The sequence below is a fragment of the Apus apus genome, chromosome 20 (assembly GCF_020740795.1).
Source record: "Apus apus isolate bApuApu2 chromosome 20, bApuApu2.pri.cur, whole genome shotgun sequence".
In the NCBI taxonomy this organism is placed as follows: domain Eukaryota; kingdom Metazoa; phylum Chordata; class Aves; order Apodiformes; family Apodidae; genus Apus; species Apus apus.
In genome coordinates, this window is record NC_067301.1 from 8,245,705 (window position 1) to 8,264,506 (window position 18,802).

General features: G+C 42.7%; 2 protein-coding genes across 2 annotated transcripts in view; one reads left to right on the forward strand and one right to left on the reverse strand.

The window, feature by feature from the left end:
* The window catches only part of CAPZB (capping actin protein of muscle Z-line subunit beta), a 73,222-nt gene extending 70,089 nt beyond the window's left edge, over positions 1-3,133 (reverse strand). The window contains exon 1 of the mRNA XM_051637544.1: positions 2,923-3,133. The gene's annotated coding sequence lies outside the window, so the exon portion shown is untranslated. The remainder of the gene's footprint in view (positions 1-2,922) is intronic.
* Positions 2,359-17,479, forward strand: MICOS10 (mitochondrial contact site and cristae organizing system subunit 10). Its single transcript, XM_051637555.1, has 4 exons — positions 2,359-2,487; positions 13,607-13,654; positions 14,268-14,377; positions 17,234-17,479. Exons 1-4 carry the CDS (start codon positions 2,421-2,423, stop codon positions 17,240-17,242), a joined length of 234 nt encoding a protein of 77 aa, XP_051493515.1. The 5' UTR covers positions 2,359-2,420; the 3' UTR covers positions 17,243-17,479.
* The last annotated feature ends 1,323 nt before the right edge of the window (positions 17,480-18,802 follow it).

Sequence of the window (18,802 nt, forward strand, 5' to 3'; positions counted from 1 at the left end):
GCATGCCTAACCTTCAACCCTGAGTAGCCTTAACTAATTGAATACACCGCTCAAGTTAGGTCTCTAGTTAAGAAAACTGGTGATAAAAGGTCTGAACACACAACAGTTCAACTTCTGTCAGAGCAGGACATTTTTTAAGCTTTCTGACCTCATTTCAGCCTCCTGTTTTTTTTCAGATATTTATTTACTGGGAAGCAAGGAGATGGGAGAGGGAAGGAACCCTGGAGCTGTAAAATGTGAAAAAGGTTTTTAAAAACCATGTGTTCTCAACATCACCTTGGCATCAGGCAATAACAAATACCCAAAGTTACACTGAGAGGCTCCAATTGCCACATTAACTATAAGCAATGGAGAGAAAAGGCTGCCTTTGCACATATTCCCTCCTGGAGTACAGAGAATGTCCTCTAGATCCTTAATGGACAACATTTTCCATAGCCTCTCTGATCACTCAGTGATGCTGGGATTTAAAAGAAGCAGAAGGCGATTTCTCAGAAGGAAACCATTCAAAACAGTTGACACTGAACCTCCCCTGAAAGTTTAATCTACCAGGTTCCTGATGCAAGGCTGTCAAAATACACTGACACCCATCACACAGCAACCTGACCCTGCATGAAGCTCCTCACCGTTCAACAGCTCTCCACTGCTTCCTTCTTTCCTAAAGAAGTGGCATTTTCCAGCAAGCCCAACCCCCTGAAAATGAGTGTGAAGTGAGACCACACATCAGGATTTGGTTTTCCCAGAGAACACCACATTTCTGGGTTGTTTCTCAACACTGGTTTCTAGAACTTAACTCTGGGGAAAAAATTTAAAGAATTATCTAGAGGCTTCAAGCATCTTTCCCCTCCTGGTATTTTTCAAAGCTGTTTGGGAGTGGAAGGGTGGAACTGCCACATTGGGACATACCATTGGGTCAGAGGTTTCAGAAAACACTTTTTTTTTTTTCTATAAGGAAAAAAAAAACCAACAAAACCCTACTTGATCCTGCTGGTATTTTTGTAGGTAACTTGAAGCAAGGTTCTATTTTTGATACCACCTATGCAGCAAATTGCAGTGGAATGAAAAAGGATGCTCCTTTTCCATAGGAACAAGAACTGCCTTCTCCAGGGAAACCTCCTGAACCTGCAAGGGCTTAGTTTAACCATGTACCTTCAAAAAAAAGTTTTCAAAAAAGCCTTTTTTTTTTTTAAACTAAGTAAAATTAATAAGCAATTGTTCAGTGGTTTGTGAAGGAGCTGAACTTAAACCAACTACAGGGAAAATCTTTCATCACTGCTCTAGATCAAAACCAGTTACACTTTTTAAGACAAATGCAAGACCACAAACAATAATAACTTCAAAAAAAAATTGCCCGCTTCAGTGTTTTCATTTCCATTTGTTGCTTTAGTCTTTGACTATTCCAAGAACTTCTGGTTTTATAAAGCAGTGGAACCACCTCCTCCTCTCCAGCTTGATAAAGAAAACTGCCAGAGCTTCACAAAATTACAGCTAAAAATTACCTTACCAAGTGTGAATGGGGACATTATTACTTAAAAAACAGTGCATTTTTTTTTCAACATGCTTTCTGCAGAATGACTCCCAAAAAGCCTACACATATGCAACCTAAAGTTCATTACAGTAAGTTTGAAACTATTCACATTTATATTCCTGGTTCTACAACACTGTAACACATTTCAGGATATGCCAGAAAGTTACAAATCACTGAGAACTCTTCCCACAACTCCTTCTCTTAATATTAACATCCTTCTTTATAGAATTAACTTATTGAATATGACACTTACTGATATCACTCAGCTTCTTTTTCCACCCAAGCAACAAGACCTGGGGCTTAAGTTGCTCTTTATAAAAGAGGAGATCCCTGGGACATGGATCAGGATTCGCAACAGCTGTTTTATTCACACTCCTGTACCTCATTTCAGGCCCTGAAGAGATGTTGCAGCCAGCCAGCAGAGACACGGGTGCTCTGTATGACACAGGGATTTCTGTGAGCCTCGCTGAAGGAAAACCTACACGGGAATGCGTGTCCAGCAGGATATTCTCAACCCTGAGTCAGATGGGACCCTACAGCAAAGACTGGCTCTTCCCAGGGCTGAGGTGAGAGCCCTGAGGGGAGCAAGCCGTCGGGCCCAAGCCTCTGAGAGGATGGGGATCCTGCCTTAGGCTGAGGCTTCACAAAGACAGTACGGGAGCCCTGGCTAAAGAGATGGGGCCCAGGAAGGGATGGGGCAAGCCCGATCCTAGGGGAAAAAGCGGAGTTCTGGGCTGGGCCCGATACCCAGAGCGGCGCCTTCCCGCCGGTAAGCGAGGGAGGGCAATCTCGCGATATTTGGGGGCTCAGCCGCTCGCCGGTGCTGGCAGATCTCGCGAGAGTTGCGCGGGGGAGGAGGTGAGGGCACGGCCTGAGGTGGGAGGGGACGGCCAAGATGGCGTCGGAGGGCGAGCTGGGCAGGAAGTGGGACCGGTGTCTGGCGGACTCCGCCGTCAAGCTGGGTAAAGGCGGGGAGGTCACAGCGGAGGGGGAGGACCCGGGGAGGAGCGGTGGCGGCCGCTCGGGCGCCCTGGGCTTGGGAGGGCCGCTGTTCGCCCGGCCCCGCGGCGCGGCCGGGCCCGGTGAGGAAAGGCTGTGTGAGGCCCGGTGTCCCCCGCCGCTCCGGGCCCGGCCTAGGTCGGTGGTGACCTTGCTGCGCTGTGGGCCCGGGTGTCCTGTCGTTCCGCCCTCAGCGTGGGGCAGCGCTGCCCCCGGGGGTTGGGGAGCGGCGCGGCGGGAGAGGGCCAGGCGGTCCTGGGCCTGGCAAGGTGACCTTGGCCGCGGGCACGGACCCCCGCTGGGCTCGCTCCCACAGCCACCCCGGGGCTCTTCTCCCCAGCCCGGCCATGTCTTACCCGCGATCCGGTAGCGGAGGGTAATTTTTGATCTTTGCTTACTCTCTGTGTTGAAGATCAGAGGTTTCCGTGGGAATTCTCCCTCTGCGCTGAGCTCCGGGGTCTGCGGGACCTCTCCTGTCCCGAATGAATGGGCCCTGGGCAGGCATAACCGGGTCCTTCAGTGCCACGACCTTGCCCGCCTTTAGTTTCACTTTGACGACAGCTTGGTTTTCAAAATCCGTGTCTGCAGAGCTGCTCACATCACTCAGGGGACGAGGTGGGCTGTGTTTATTAAAAGCAATACGCAGCGTGACACGCTGATAGCTTTGGCATGTGTTACTCAGTGAAGTCTGTGCAGTTTGACATTGAGAAGCTTTCTGTCCGGTGTACCAGCCCTGCAGAGCATCGTGCCTTTTTTTTAAAGCAGGGGAGCAGTTCTGTGGATTTTCTTCCATGTTTTATTTTTTGTCCTTAAAGTTAGGAATGGGCACATACCAGCTGTGCTGCAGGTCAGCAAAAAAAAATTGGTGCTATTTCACTTAAAACTGTTGAGTTGTATGAGTGATTGTAAGCGTGTTATGTGCAGTTCAGTGCTCTTCGTGTGGCAGGCTGGCAAGTCAACTAGGCAGAGATTGTGGCTTTACCAGATGCATGCACCAAAGCAAATCTTTTAATGCAGTGCACAGAGGAACAAGTGAAGGATCAGACACGAGAGGTACATGTCCCATGTTGCTGCAGAAGTCTCTTTTAGAACCATAAATAATATCTGAGAAATGTGAATGTTTATTTCTTGTTGCTGTAGTGGCCATTGCTTGAAAGCTGATGAGGAACTGAGGGTTTTAGTTGCCTAATACTTTTCCATTAGAGAAGATGTTTGATAATTTTAAGTAAACTGAAACTTCCATTGTTTATAACAAGCCTTTGAAAAGTGTCAAGTGCTCCAGAGCAATGTTTTGCCTGATGAAATTCTATTCAGGTTTCTCTGACAAACATACCCAGATATGTTTATGTTTCGTAGCATTGGTTGCTTTATCATAAAATATTAAGTATGCTGAATTGTAAACAAGAACTTGTTCCATGCTCCAGCTGTACATGTACATCTAGGAATCCTGTACAGGGAAAGTCCCTCTGGGAGGCTGAAAGAAATGAAAACAGGGTTGATTTTGATGCAGCATGTGGAAGAGACCTTAAAAGATCATCTAGATCCAACCCCCTGCATGGGCAGGGACACCTCCCACCAGACCAGGTTGCTCCAAGCCCCATCCAACCTGCCCTTCAACACTGCCAGGGATGGGGCAGCCACAGCTTCCCTGGGCAACCTGGGCCAGGGTCTCACCACCCTCACAGTAAAGAATTTCTTCCTAATTTCCAACCTAAATCTCCCCTCTTCCAGTTTTAATCCATTCCCCCTCATCCCATCCCTCCCTGCCCTTGTCCCAAGTCCCTCCCCAGCTTTCCTGGAGCCCCTTCAGGCCCTGTAAGGTGCTCTAAGGTCTCCCTGGAGTCTTCTCTTCTCCAGGCTCAACACCCCATCTCTCCCAGCCTGTCTCCAGAGCAGAGCTGCTCCAGCCCTTGGATCATCTCAGTGGCCTCCTCTGGACTCTCTCCAGGAGCTCCTTGTCCTTCTTATACTGGGGGCTCCAGAACTGGACACAGTTCTCCAGGTGGGGTCTGAAAATGATGGTCTTTAAATGTGGAGTAAGTTGGTGCCCCAGCTATGCAGTCTGTGAGCTGAGTGCTGGCAACACAAACTTTCTCAGACTGTCTCCGTGGAAATCATTGTTTTCCCTGCAGGGACTTTAAAAACCTGCCTGGTTGTGAGGATTGTTTTTGTAATATTACTGTAAAGTTTACTGGAGTTTCCAGTAAACTATCCAGGACAGTTGTTATACTGGAAAGAGAGAAAGAAAATAAATAAGGTTTTTCACTTGAGAATTTTGTTGATTGTTATGTGGGTGTTATTTGGGATATAAAAGTTTACCAGATCCTCCCTTCTTTGTTGGACTTCTCATTTTGGTGGCCATGGTTTCCTTCCTGTATGTTCCTTCACATCCTTCCTGAGCACTATTACAAGAGACATATTTCCAGCCAATGGCTGGAGAAAGCAAACATTGGGATTAGCCTGGTGTTTTCCCAGCCCCTGGAAATAAAGAAAAGCACTGAATTCCTGAATCCTTGCACCCATGACAGTTTTCCAGTGTCTGTCAGAACTGCACAGACACAACTCCTGTGGATTAATTTGAGGGCTGGAGGGACATGGGAAAGAGTGAAAGGGGGAGGTAGCAGCTGCCAGGATGACTTTATTAGCAATATTATGTTTTTAAATACTACTTGAGCACTCTGCAGCCTCTCTGATGTTGTACTGGGTTGTCAGGCTCTCCACTCCAGTTGTGTGAGCCAGTCTCTGTAGCTGGTTGTGGTGTTTGTTCTTGTGCTGTGCTGTTTTAGTTGGAGATCAGGCTCCTGGAACAAACTTCATCTCCTGCCACTAAAATGTCCAAAATACATATTTATCTTACATTGCATCTTTTGAGATGCTCTGATATTTTTGACCTCTTGGCCAATACTTATAAGCTAGAGTTAAAACTCTCTCCTGTTAGTTCAAAACAAAATATATTGTTAGGCATTGTGAAGACAGTTCTTAATTTCAGAGATTTAGGGACTGTAAACCTCTGTGTGCCTGTAAAAAACATCAAAACATGGTTAAATTGAATTTACATGCTCATCTCCTTGTAATTAGGACTAACAGCTGTTTGTTTTGCCCATGATGAGGATGGCTCTGGGTATTTTTGTTCCCCTTTCTGAATCTAGCTGTAGCCACAGTGGTTTGTGTGTGGTGGGCTGGGTTTTTCTTGGCTGAGCAGTTTCTCTCACGGGTGATCCAGATGATGTGAGCTCCAACTTTGCACCATTCTTATGACTCTTTACCCCTGCAGTCATTTAAATAATTTAACTTTCTGTTCTTTCTTCAAGACTGATCAAGACTGATTTTTTTCTTACCCATCAAAAAAGTTGCTTGTTTCATGTGTGTGGAATTTCTTTTCCTTCTCAGCTTGCAAAGCTTAATAAACTCCTGTGTCCTCTCCAGCCATTTCTTCCTTTTTATCAGTAGAGCTCTGCAGAGAAAGGCCAGGGGGGTAAATTGTCCTGTGGTCTTCTTCCATCCTCCTGGCTTCGAACCCTGTTTAAAGGGTTTCTTGTTTGTTTAACTGATGGTTCATGCCTGTTTATTTGGAAAGACAGTTACTCACAAAGGACTGGCAGTGTTGTTTTTTTTCTCTGCAAGGCTATAATTTTGGAGAAATTACTATTATATGCTGTTACCAGGGAATGGGGAAGCAACAAGGAGCATGTGTGTAAGGAGAGGAAGATTGGTGTGCCCCTGGGTCTTGGTTTGTTTTGAAACTGTTTTAAAGGAGTTGGATGCTGTAATTTACCTGATATTGAAAGGTAATCCTAGGAAAGCCATTTGGTTCTTGGCTTGTGTGTTCAGTTGCTGAAGTGTTTTTTTCTGCAGGAGATAAATGTTTTGGTGTTTGTCTGCGTTTGACCAAAATTCAGCCTGGAAGCTTGTAAATAACCCAGTGGAATAACGTTCATTTTCCTCTAATCCTCTGTTTTGACATCTGAAAAGAAAACGCTTCTAATTTCCATTTAATAGGGATTTTTTAAAGAACAGGGCACTTTCAACTCTACTGCAACTCTTAACATGATTTCTTCTGGCTTGCATCATCTGTCCTGCTTGAATAGCTGTGTCTGTTAATGGCAAGGGTGAAATTGTATTGTTTGTGTCATTCCACAGATTGAATATTTCAGGAAGAACCGTTGTATGGATTGCAATGGCAGTATTTTTAAATAATCCTTCATGTGGTTATGAATAGGATAAAGTCACGCTATATAATGATAAAACTTGATTATATTTTCTGAAAACTGGATTAGACTCTCTCTAAATATACAAAAATCCTGAAATTCCTCTTTTGAAGTGTTTTTTTTTTTTTGCTTGGCAACTGTAATGTGGCCATCCAGTCTTAGCTACCAGGTCAAAAGATTTGTTCTTCATTTGGGATTTTGTTTTTAATGCTGGAGAACACAAATATTATGCAAGCACACAGTGCATTGTTATGTGAGCTTGGTTTGTAACTCCAAGCTATTTTCCTTTGTTGTACAGAAGATCCAGTTCTAGTTGTATCTTGTAGCAGACCAAGTAGTGTAAATATTAACTGCTTATGGCTTCAGCAGTGCAGGGGGGAGACAAAACAGCCAAGGAAAAAATGTTTATTTTGGAAGAGGTGGGGAAAGGCTGTTCTGAGAATAGGCTTTTAGTCAAAACTCTTAACAGCAATATTTAGTTATGTTAGCAGTGTTCTGAGCACAATGACAGCCTAAAATTAAGGGGCTGTTACATTCTTTGGGGAGAGAAAGGCAAGAAAACCTTTAGGAATCCAGGCCTTTTCTCTTAAGTGCTTTGTGTCCTGCTCTTGGCTGGCCACCTGACTGAATCAGAAGGTGCTGCCCTGCCTGGGTGCACTTGACTGGGTCACTGCTTTGGGTGTGCAGGAAAACCTGAAAGAAGAGCTGTAACATCCATGAGATAGTGCAGCCATTTAAAACCCCAGGCTACTTAAGATCTCTGCTGGAAATGAACCCACAGTGCCCTGACTTCCTGGTCCTCTCTATTAGTGCATTGATAAGATGCCAGCCTGGCCTTCTTTGGGAGGTGACACACTCCTGGGGAAGAGGACTCTGGCCAAGTGAAGAATTTCTTCCTCACATCTGATCTAAATCTCCCCTCTGCAAAGGTTTATTTTCCATATTATCAGTATCTTGCTGATTTTTTCAATGTATGTACTTCTAAAGCAAGTGCATCCCTCATTTTGACTAAAAGCTTGATGCAGTATTGATGAGGTCCTTTGTTGTGCTGTTTATTCAAAGGACAGTTTCCATTCTTTAAGGGCAGGGAGAGAGAGGATGAGAGGATTAAAACTGAGAGGGGAGATTTAGTTTAGACATGAGCAGGTAAATCTTCAGTATGAGGGTGGTGAGACACTGGAACAGGTTGCCCAAGGAAGCTGTGGCTGCCCCATCCCTGGCAGTGTTGAAGGGCAGGTTGGATGGGGCTTGGAGCAACCTGGGCTGGTGGGAGGTGTCCCTGCCCATGTAGGGGTTGGGACTGGATGATCTTGGTAAGGTCCCTTCCAACCCAAACCAGTCTGGGATTCCATGATTCTTCTCCCTTTTCCCATTAAAAGGGGGAGAAGGGTGAAAAGTTTCTGATCCAGCTACAAGACTATGGCTGTGATTGCCTGGGGGATGGAGGACTAAGTGTGATATCCTGCTGCTAGGTGTCCATCTGCAGAGGTGCTGTTGTTTACCTCAGGTTAACCTCTGGGCAGCAGTTGAACTGCAGGAGTGCTGAAGGGTGAAAGCAGCCCCTGAAAACATGTCAAGAGTTTTATATTATAATGGGATTTGGATATTTATATCCTGTCATTCCAAGTATTCCATGTTACTACAGTCAAACGCTAGAAGAAAACAAAACACTTTTTTTTCCTGCTTCTTCCTCGAGTACTTGGTATATAGTTTCACTACGTTTTCTTCTAGTGTCCTTGCTCATTTTTCTGTCTGCTATGTAAACAGTCCACACACCGGGGGAGAGGAGAATGAAAGCTTCAAAGTTGATGTTTGAAGAAAATCTGGTGCCTTGCTAAGAGGCTGCTTAAAATTAATTCTCTTTGTAAATAAGTGATTTCACAGTCTCAGATTTCCAGCTGGTGCTGAGTACTGCTCTGTAAAGGTCATGGTGTCTGAAGAAGGATCTCCTCACCATTTCTTTGCACAAGAATTGTCACTCTGTCTTCTTAGAGTGGGATTGGAGGGGAGAAAGACAGGACACCCTTCAACAGGAGGGAGAATAAGTTTGAGAGTTGCTTGCTGTTCTTATTTGCCTTGAAGATCTTGGCTTTTCTTGGGTTTTTTCTTACCCAAGGCAAATTTCAGTGCTGGGCTGAGCTGATGCTCATTTGAACCTTCCAGATCATCAGGCCTGTGCCATTGGACCTTGAAGCTGTTGCTGTCACTGCCCCCAGAGAGAACTAACCAAGCTTCATAGATACTCTTGATCCTGATGGAAGCTTTTTGGCTGGGAAGAAATCTTCTCTGTTGGAACAAGTCTCTGGCCTATTTTAGAGAGTCCTGTCTGTACAGAGTGGTTACTATTTTCTTAGAACAAGAAGCTATCTTCCAGGAGCTCCTTCTTAATTTTCTTTCAATCATTTAGTTCTTTTCACTGTAAATTAACAGAATCTGAAGGAGAAGAGGCTGAAACTCTTGTATTTTGTATTTATCTAAGGTATGGCAGAGGAAAATAATCCAACGACAAAAAGAAAACGATTAAGTAATTTAAAAACTTCCAGCTGCTATGGTAACAGCAACACATTTGCCAGATGTCAATGAGCATATTTTAATCTTTCTATTTTAAGATTCCAGCTATTGAAGAAAAGTCTATCTAGGTGTGGCAGTCTTAGTAGCTGCTCCAGCCCGTAGCTGCTTGGGTAGCCTAGAAAAGAACCATGTCGTATTGCTGTTGGAGGGACTGTTGATTAAATTTATAGAAAAAGCTTTTCCCAGATGTTCTTACGGGGCAGGAGCCCATCCTGAAGATTTGTGTTTTTCTCCGAGACACTTTTATGATATCCTGTTGTGTACAGGGCACGTGCTGGTCTGTGTGCTAGATTGACTGGAGGTCCTGTGACATTTTTCTTGGAAGGTGGACGAGCCAACAAAGCAGAATGAGAATGTTTTGGAGACTGGGCTTCCTGCCTAATACCAATTCCATGTGGCTTGTCCATGCAGCCAGGACACTTACTGGGGAGCAGGAGTAAGATGTCCACAGAACCATCCTGCCCCTGTTGACACTGCCTGTAAATGAGTTGAAGCTGAAGTGATAGATGTAGGGTGGAAGAGACTGTTTTTCTAGTTAAACATTTGAAACTGTCAGAGGAGGTGAAAAATGTGTTGTACTCTTTCCTGTGGCCTTTTCCTCCAAAGAGTCTGTCATGCAAGAAATGCAGGGAAAATGTGCCCGGCGTGGATCAAATCCTTAGCTTTTCCATGTTCACTTGTTTTTATTGTAAGATAAACCTTTCATGTTTTATTGTTACGAAGTTAAAGCCTGGCCTAGAGGTGCTGATCTTTAGTAGAAACAGCTGCAGACTGAGTGTCCCCTGGTCAGGTGGGTGGCTCTTTGAAGCAACATGTTGCCTCTTTGAAAGGAAATTGAGCATGTGAGAACTTAAACCTGTAAAACTCATTAACAACTTTGCCCTTGTTTATCTCTGGTGTAACTTTATATAGAATTAAAGTGAAACACATTACTTTGCTTCCAAGGCAAGATGGTTTAGCTCCTTTTTGGTCCTGGAGACACAGGAAATGACCACATAACCACAAATACTTTCTAGTGGAATGAATATGAGTGACAAACTATCCACAGAAAGAGTTTCTTAACCAGATGGGCTAAGAAATCAAATGTAGCTAAAACTTCTGGTTTTAAGTTAAAACCCATGTTTAAATGTTAAAACCAAGCAGAAAAGAGCAAATGCTGTCTATGCACTGGCTGATGAGAGAGGGCAGATTGGAGCATTTCTTGTTGATAGGGTGTTGAGATTAGAAACAGTTTTCAGCATAGACTGTAGTTAGTTACTCAGTAAGAAAAGGAATGAACCTCACTGCCTTTGGACTGAGGGAAGTTATGGTACTTTTTTGGCTTTGTTTCTCCAGTTGCCTTCTTGTAGAGAAAACAGACAACCATTAGCTGTCAGATCTCCTTCTGTAGCAGTTTCATTACTTAAAGCAAGCGCCTAGATATCTTTCCATCATCTTTTTAAACTTATCACCTGCTGTGCTCTCCTTCCTGCTGAAACACAGGGCAGTGATAGCCCTTAAAATGGCATGAAAATTGCATTTTCATGAAAAAAAAAAGGAGAAGAATCCTTTCAGAGTCACTGCTTCAGAGTAAAGCTTTCTTGAGAATGGCAGAAGTCAGTCGTTCTGGCCCACATCTGCTCAACAGTGGTGTTGGGGATTAGTGTGGGGGAAGACCTGGGTTTTGTTTTAGGCTTAGGCTGAATTGCAGTTGGCAGAAACAATAAATTTTTCACCTCTAAGTGTATCCTGTAGCTTCCCCCATGGCCAAGAGGAAGCAGCATCGATGGTATCTGTGTGGAGCCTTTGCAAAAGGGGCTGAAATATGAGAGAATGTCTGAAGGAGGTGTAGAGAACACAAGATAATAAAGATTTCTGGATGTAGATGGCAAGAAACTGAATTAGTTTCTTCCTTGGTTAGCTTCCTTGGTGCAGACTTTTAAGACCCCAAAAAATTAGCGTTTTACCACCACACTGTTAAAAAAGTATGTGGCTTTTGACTAGTACCTTGGAAAATGTGGTGACATTCAAAACTGCCCAGGCTCTGCATTGAGATGATGCAGAATTTGTCATCCTGTATATAATTTCTCATTGATTAGCTAAACTGTTTGGATTGGCAGAGGAGACCTTTCCTTGGACAGGAAGCGTAGGACCAGGATCATTCAGTGCATGACAGGCCTTCTGAACTGGACAGTTCAAACAACACCTCATGCTGCCTGAACAGAAAGTCATTCCCTCCAGAAAGGCCTTTTCAGACCGGCAGCCCAAAAGAAAAAGGCAGCGTAACCACATGGTGGAGGAGAGGGCTGGCAGAGGGAGCTGGGTCAGGGGGCCAAGCAGTTGTCCCTTGGATGAATTCTTGAAGATAGTAATTATCCTTAATAGCATAAACATTCTGTGAGAGCCAGCACCAGCTGTATCATAGCAAAGGTACAGCAGGAAGGCTCTGCCTGGGGAGGGGGAATGGAAGAAGCAGCACTTGTGAACTGCTGCTCTTGGTGGTGCATGATGGCTCTTCCAGTCTGTGCAGAAGCACCAGGCAGTGACAGGGATGAGTAGTTAGCTGTCTCTGCTAGATGCTCCAAGGAGTGTATCTCTCACTGCCTGAACTGCAGAAAGAGCCTGAAGCTCTGAGCAGACATCTGAGGAGCTGAGACTTTCCCTTGAGCTGTGCAAATGATTAGAGTGAAAACCTGACCTTCTGCAAAGTGCTCCCTTTCCAAAATGTCTGGGGGAGTTAAGTCAGGACCACTTGGCAGGCGGTCAAAGTTCTTCCCTGCAGTTGCATGTTTTGTAAGCCCACTCCAACCTTGTAGTGACCTGGTAAAGTAGTTACCTCTGTCACAACTGAAAAGTTGTAGTCAAATGAAGTTAGTTCTCAAAAGCAACTCTGATTTTCATGGATAGTGAAGTTCTAATAGGAGAGTAAATATAAGGGGGTTTGCTCTGATCATCTGTTTGGTCATCTTTTCTAATAGTCAAGTTTTTTTAATCCATGAAAAACATGGGGTGTTTAGTTAATTTACTAGGTAGCACAGTGAGTATTGTTTCAATAATCTGTGCCTCAACAGGAACTGCCATCAATGTACTTTTTGCAAGGAAAAAGGTTTAAAGAGCAGAAGGAAACTTAAAAAAACCCCAACATACTTCTATACACCAAGAGGGTATAGGATTCTTTGGCATTGTTCTGTGCTCAACCCACTTAATAATGTGTTCAACAGGAGCATAAATAAGAATTGCATGCTTTTAGAACTATTTAAAATAAAACAGTATGTATTTTAATTCATTCAATTCATTTAATTCAAACTTCAGTATGCCTTTTAATTAATAAACGTATTTTAATATAATTAGATTTCTTGTATTGAGAGAATTGAAACCCATAGCAGGATGTGTTTGCTGCAAAACAAACCTGAAAATATCACGTTTTTTTAAAATGAGCACATTCGTAAATGTGTTTTTCCTTAAACTTTCATAATTCTGCACCTTATCTAAAATTCTTGTCTTTGGTGGATATAATTGAAGGTTGAATTTGCCCACTGAGCTCAGAGTTTTCCCTGTTACATTTATTGAGTCACAAGAGGAGTTTTGCAGGTGTGCCTGACTCCTTGCAAAAAAACCACCCAAGCTCACCTTCCAAAGAAAGCAAAATCAATTTTTAAATATGCCAGGCAAGTTTTTTAGTGGTGCCAGATCAACTTTATTTTATTTTTTTCAACTGCTGCAGTTATTTCTATATATAGTATAAGGATGTGAAAAGTCATTCATTCCTAGTATGTTTAAATATGCTCCATAATGAATGTTGTGGATGTGAAAGATAAGCAGCCTGGAGCTTTCTTTTGCAAGGTATAGGGTAACACAAAGCATCAAAAGTTCTGCTGCCCTCAGGATACACATTGAAGTAGTTAAAGCAGTGAGATAAACGAAATACAATGAGATATTCATCTGCAAAATCTAAAGCTCAAAGACACAATAAGTTTTCATTTAAGTGTTTCTCATTTGCTGACAATGGGCCAAATAAATCTTAATTCCACATTGTAGATGGTGACAGCAATTCAGTAACTTTCCCTGGGATGAGAGATGTGGTTTGTTTCCCAAATCTTTATAATAATGGACTTGTATATGTTGGGATTCTAATCTGAATTAGCTGCTTACAGTTACTTACTATTTTATTCCTAATTGCTATTTAAGAACATTTTTGTTTGCTGTGCTGGAATAACATCTAGTCTGATATTCCTGTTGGAACAAAAAATTGTTGTAAAGAACTAACTAATTTTCCATTACTTTGCATTATTTTAGTCCTCACTCTCTGCATTTCTTCTTGCAGGTGCTGGGTTTGGATTAGGAATTGTTTTCTCAGTCATCTTCTTCAAAAGTAAGTACACTGCAGTCATCCTGGCTGCCTGGTTTCCTAATTTCTGTCTGTTGTAGGTGTGGTTGAAAAATGAGAGACCTTTAAGGCATGTAAAACTTAATCAGCCTGTTAGACCAATTCTTCCCTGATTGGTTACGTCTTTTCATTTGAAATGGAGTTACCTAAACCTTGAACTGTTGTGTAACAAGGTTGTTAGACACCAGCATCTCTCTAAGCTCCTACTGTGCTCAGCTCAGATTCTGGAACTGCAGGAAACTGAGCCAAATTACTGGAGCCATGTGTCTAGACATCAGTTCATGCCAGTCTCGCCAGGGTTTTAAAACTGATCTCAATTCTCTTTTAGTTCTGCTTTAGTAACAGAATCATTTGCAGTAATACCTTGAATTCAGGTTGCTCTCCATTAAGTTCTAAATTAAGATTTCTCCCTCTTGTTGTTCTGAAGTGATCTGGTTTTTAGCTGATTTTAAGACTCATAGAACTCAAAAATGCATAATATGCATCGTCCTGCAATTCATGTTTTTTTGGTGCTTATTTAACAACGGTATCACAGTGATGTGAAATGAACAGCTTTTCTGGACTTGAACTTTTCCTCTCTGCTTGCCTTCCCCCACAGGAAAGACATGGCCTATTGCTTTTGGGTCAGGGATGGGGTTAGGAATGGCTTATTCCAATTGTCAACATGACTTCCAGTCTCCATATCTTCTTCATGGTAAATTTGTAAAAGTAAGTATCAACCATTTACATGGATATTCCTCTGCCTTTTCCAAAAGAGCACTAGTATGAAGAAACTTGTATTGGTGAAGTAGGGGGTGATTCCCTTGCTCTTTAGAAATGTTTAATGTCTGGTGTGTTCAGCAGTAAATGTTCTAGACTGAGTACACAGAATTAGTTTTAACAGATCCTGTAGGTAGGTTTTCCCACAAACTGAAAACACATATAATATAAATACATGTTAGAAAAGCTGAAAAACTAAACTAATGGTAAGATCTAGTCCTCAGAACTTTGAAAGAAATTAACTAGGAAGAAACTGAAACTCATGTCTTCTGCCTGTGGAAGCAGATCTTTTATCTTCTGGGCGGGGCTTTGCAACATGAAAGCACTAATTACTTGTAAGTTTAGTGGCTTGTTTGGCCGTATAGTAATGTAATAATTAGTCTGAAGAAATTGTACACTTTAAATAGTGTTGATGAGAATAATTCAAATGAGTTCAGTATGATCACTGACCATGCTGAGATAAAATATTTAAAAATGAATGAGCAGGAACCAGTTGTGCGCTTGCAAACTGCCTGCAGTACACTAAGTCCGTAAACTGACTACATTAATATTTTCCTTATTTCTTTGCATGTAAAAGATGAGGCTGTTTTTATGGTCATTTGTGACATCTGTGAAAAAAATGGAGCATCCTTGCATATTTTGAATGCACAAAGCCCTGTCCTGCTGAAAGCAATTCCCTGATTCCAGTGGATAGGCATCCACCAGGATGTATTTACGCACATTTACGTATAAAGCACTTCAGAAAGTACTGAGGGGAAATGTTCTGCCAGGAGCTTTTCATGGCAAGTAAAGAGAATGCAAAAATTGTTCATGTGTCATTCATCAGCCTAACAGAGGAGGCCTCAAGGTGTCTTTGGATTTTATCTTGATGCATCTAGAACTGTAAGTTGAGTCTGGACCTCCTTAGATTTAATGGCAGATAAGCTTTTGCCAGCCTTCTGCAGCCTGACCAGACCTACCTGTTCACAAATACTGCCTGTAAAGAAAGGGAAACAATAACAGGATCCTTGAACACCAACTTCAGGATAAAATATTTTGGATAGCAATCTAGAGAAACTGTGACCAAGATGCAGCTGATACAACATTGCCAGCTACAGCCCAGAATCAAAGGTCTGTGCATGACCCTTCAGTTAACATCAAAACCTGTTGGCTTTCCACAGTATCCTGAGGGTCTTCCTCCAATTTATGTCTCTAAAAAGCAACTGGAATGTCATGTCTGGCTCCATGTGAATGGTAAATTCACATGTTCTGAGAAAACTTTATTCATTCAAGGATGCTTGATACTAGGGATGTTGGGCAACAGAAAACTGACTTTCAGGTCAGCCTAGGGAAGGATTTTGTTTGGATTAAGGTCTAATCTGTGCTCTGGAGCAAGGGAGGTCCTTGGAATCATGAGGTAATTGAAAGGACACTTCACAAGAAGAGCAGCTGCCTGTGTGGCACGAGACTAGAGAAATAGTTTCCAGTGCAGTGTCTCCACTGGCTCTTTCTGGCACAGAGAGGCTGAACATGCTGAGAGAGGGAAGACACAGATGAAGCCATCTAATGGTTAATGTCATTTAATTCTCTCCAACATGTCATCTCATGGATAATGGCTCCAGAGTTATTACAACAAAATTATTTCATTTCTGTTGGTTAGAAGCATGGAAAATATCGTTGCATTATCACTCATATATTTGGGGGTTTTTCCCCCTATAAAATACTGTTGTATTTTCTTTACTAAACTGTTTCTGTCTCAAACTTGTCGAAATGTCTGCAAGAAAATTAGCTTTGTTGAGACAGAGAGAAGTGTAACAGTTTAGCCTGAACAAAATTATTTCCGCTTTTCCCAGCCTGTCAAGTCCATAGGATTGCAGGATAACAGAGGTTGGAAAGGACTCCAAGGAGGTCATCTAGTCTGACCTCAAACCAGGGGCAGCTGTGAGGTCAGACCAGGTTACTCAGGGCTTTATGCAGTCTGGATTCTTGATTCTTCAGGGTCAAGTTCTCAATTCTGAACCATAAGTGAGAATGAGAGAGGACAGAGGGACCTTCATGATACCAAATAATCTGGAGATTCCAAAGCAACTCAGCAGCTGTTCTGGCTGTAACTTGGATTATCACACTGCCCATCCTGTGGGTTAGTAAGTTATCATGAGACATGAACAGCAATGCAAGAGCCATTCATCTAGGCCAAGAGGCTACTTCAAATGCAGAAAAGCTCTAAATCTGTGGTCATAAGATTCTGAGGGCTTTTAAAGTAACTTGATCAAGCAGATGTCACTGTGACTTCAGCTGAATTTAAAATCAACATCTAGGAATTATTTCAAGGCTTAAAACAGTATGGTTGAGAATTACATGGCTTAAGGTTTCCTTCCACAATGGAAAGATCGTATTTTTCAGGTTATTTAGCCTGCATTATTTATCACCCAAAAAAACACAACCTTGCACTTTGATTGCAGTGTAGATTATATTGATGTGCAACAATACAAGAAGTTTGGCAGCTGGAACCTTTCCTCCTGGCTTTGATTTCTCTCTGCTTTCTATTCAGTCTCTGAATAGTTAACTTGAACAATCATGTTGGGTTGTTTCTGAAGTACCCGTTTTATCTGGATGGAGGTTTAGATGCACGAAAAACATGGCATGCTTTGAGCATGAAGATAGCTACTTAACTTCTCCATACTCAACTTCTCAATCTAGTGAAGGATGAAAATGTTACCCTACCTTCTGGAATTGTTACAAAGCCAAGGGATTTACATCATGCAGCACCTTCCATGTCAGGAACCCAAATGGCTTTTTAATAATACAAGCCTTCTTGCTTTACAGGAACAGTGACTAATGGCTAAGACTATCCCAGTGGGAAGGAAGGAGAAATCAATGATTATTCCTCAGGAATACTGAAGTGCCCCTGGAATAAGCCAACGTTCTTCAGTAATGCTCACCAGTAACTCTTTATACTCCAACAAACTGTTTCCCTACATGAAACAAAAGTTCTGTTGCTTGTTTTGTATCGTGTCTGGAAAGTGCAAGGAAGAGCTCTTCTGGGAAATAAATAAAAGAAAAATGGCCTTCTCTGGTGTTGTTGACTTTGTATGTGAGTGAGAGAGAGAGAGAGAATGGAAGGAGAGGACTTCATTTTGAGTACCTAGCAGCTGTGACCACCTGGGTGAAAGCCACTGGGAGAGCTCTCCAGCAAAGCCAGCCGTCGTATGTTCCTCTCCACTCTGGGAAGGTAACCCTCATCTAACATAGAGTTCAAAGAAGCATTCCCACCTCATAAATCACCCACTAGACCCCTGCTGCCTGTGGTGCTCTTTGGAGAGGAATATAAATACTCCCATGTCCTGTTTGTACAGTTGCCCTTTAAAATTGGGATTTTTTTTTTGTCCTCTGTGAAGAGGCAGAATCCAAAAGGGCAGATCCTGACTGTGTGGCTGAGGCAGAGAGCCAGTGCTGCCTCTTGTAGCTTTGAGTCGTGGAGTGACCTGAGTTTGAAACCTCCCAGGATGGTGGGTGAATTAAACAGACTCACATACCATCTGGCTCTGAACTTACCTTTTAGGCTGATTGTTTTTTCACCTCTCTTCTGTGGAAGAACATACAAGTTTCAGTGTCTGGTAATGGATCACAAATATTTAAAGCTCTTTATTTGGAAGGTCACTGGTACAAGTACTCCAACTTTACATTTATCCCAGTCCTTGTAATCACTTGTTGGCATGTTGTCTACTGCTCTTCTCCTGGCTCAAGAGGTTGTCTTCATCACTTCTTTATTCAGTACCATTTTCTAGCTATTGAGATAGCTCTTAAAGACCTCTTTTCTTTGTCCCCTGCTTGCTGCATACTGGCCATGTAGCACAAGATGTAAATTCATGGCTCCTGAGACAGAAAGGGAAGGGTATAGATTGAGATGGAGCTTTCCCTTGTTGAAAGCCTGTTCTGCTGCACGGTGAGCACCAGCAGATGGAAGAGTGGCAAAAAAAATTCCTCTCCAGAAAAAAAAACACAGTAAGAAGCAAGTTACACAATATTTGTTTTTTAAACCATGCCAAAAAAGGGGATGGACTGAGGGACAGTCTTCTGAGGTCAGAGAGCTTGAGAATCTCACTTAATCTCACTGCGCAACAGGACAGATTTGGTCTGGGTGCTGCAGCAGTCCTGCACCTCCACGTCTCCCTGGGCACTTGTGTGTGGATCTTGCACACTGGAGAAACATGTTGAGCTGTGCCCAGAGTCAACAGAAGCTGAAGAGCTCGCCTAGAGCAATGGACTTATGAAATAAAATAGCTTTACTGCCAGAGCAGCATTAAAGACTGTCAAAGCATGATACCCTCCAGGACCATTGTTTGAGCATGTCCTTGTTTTTCCACTTCCTCCCTTGCCGGACTGCATTCATCA

Excerpts from the sequence above, each read along its gene's own strand:
- MICOS10 (XM_051637555.1), top strand. The coding sequence starts at position 2,421 with ATGGCGTCGGAGGGCGAGCTGGGCAGGAAGTGGGACCGGTGTCTGGCG. Across the intron at positions 2,488-13,606 it reads GGACTCCGCCGTCAAGCTGG|GTGCTGGGTTTGGATTAGGA; the intron begins GTAAAGGCGGGG and ends TTCTTCTTGCAG. Across the intron at positions 13,655-14,267 it reads CTCAGTCATCTTCTTCAAAA|GAAAGACATGGCCTATTGCT; the intron begins GTAAGTACACTG and ends CTTCCCCCACAG.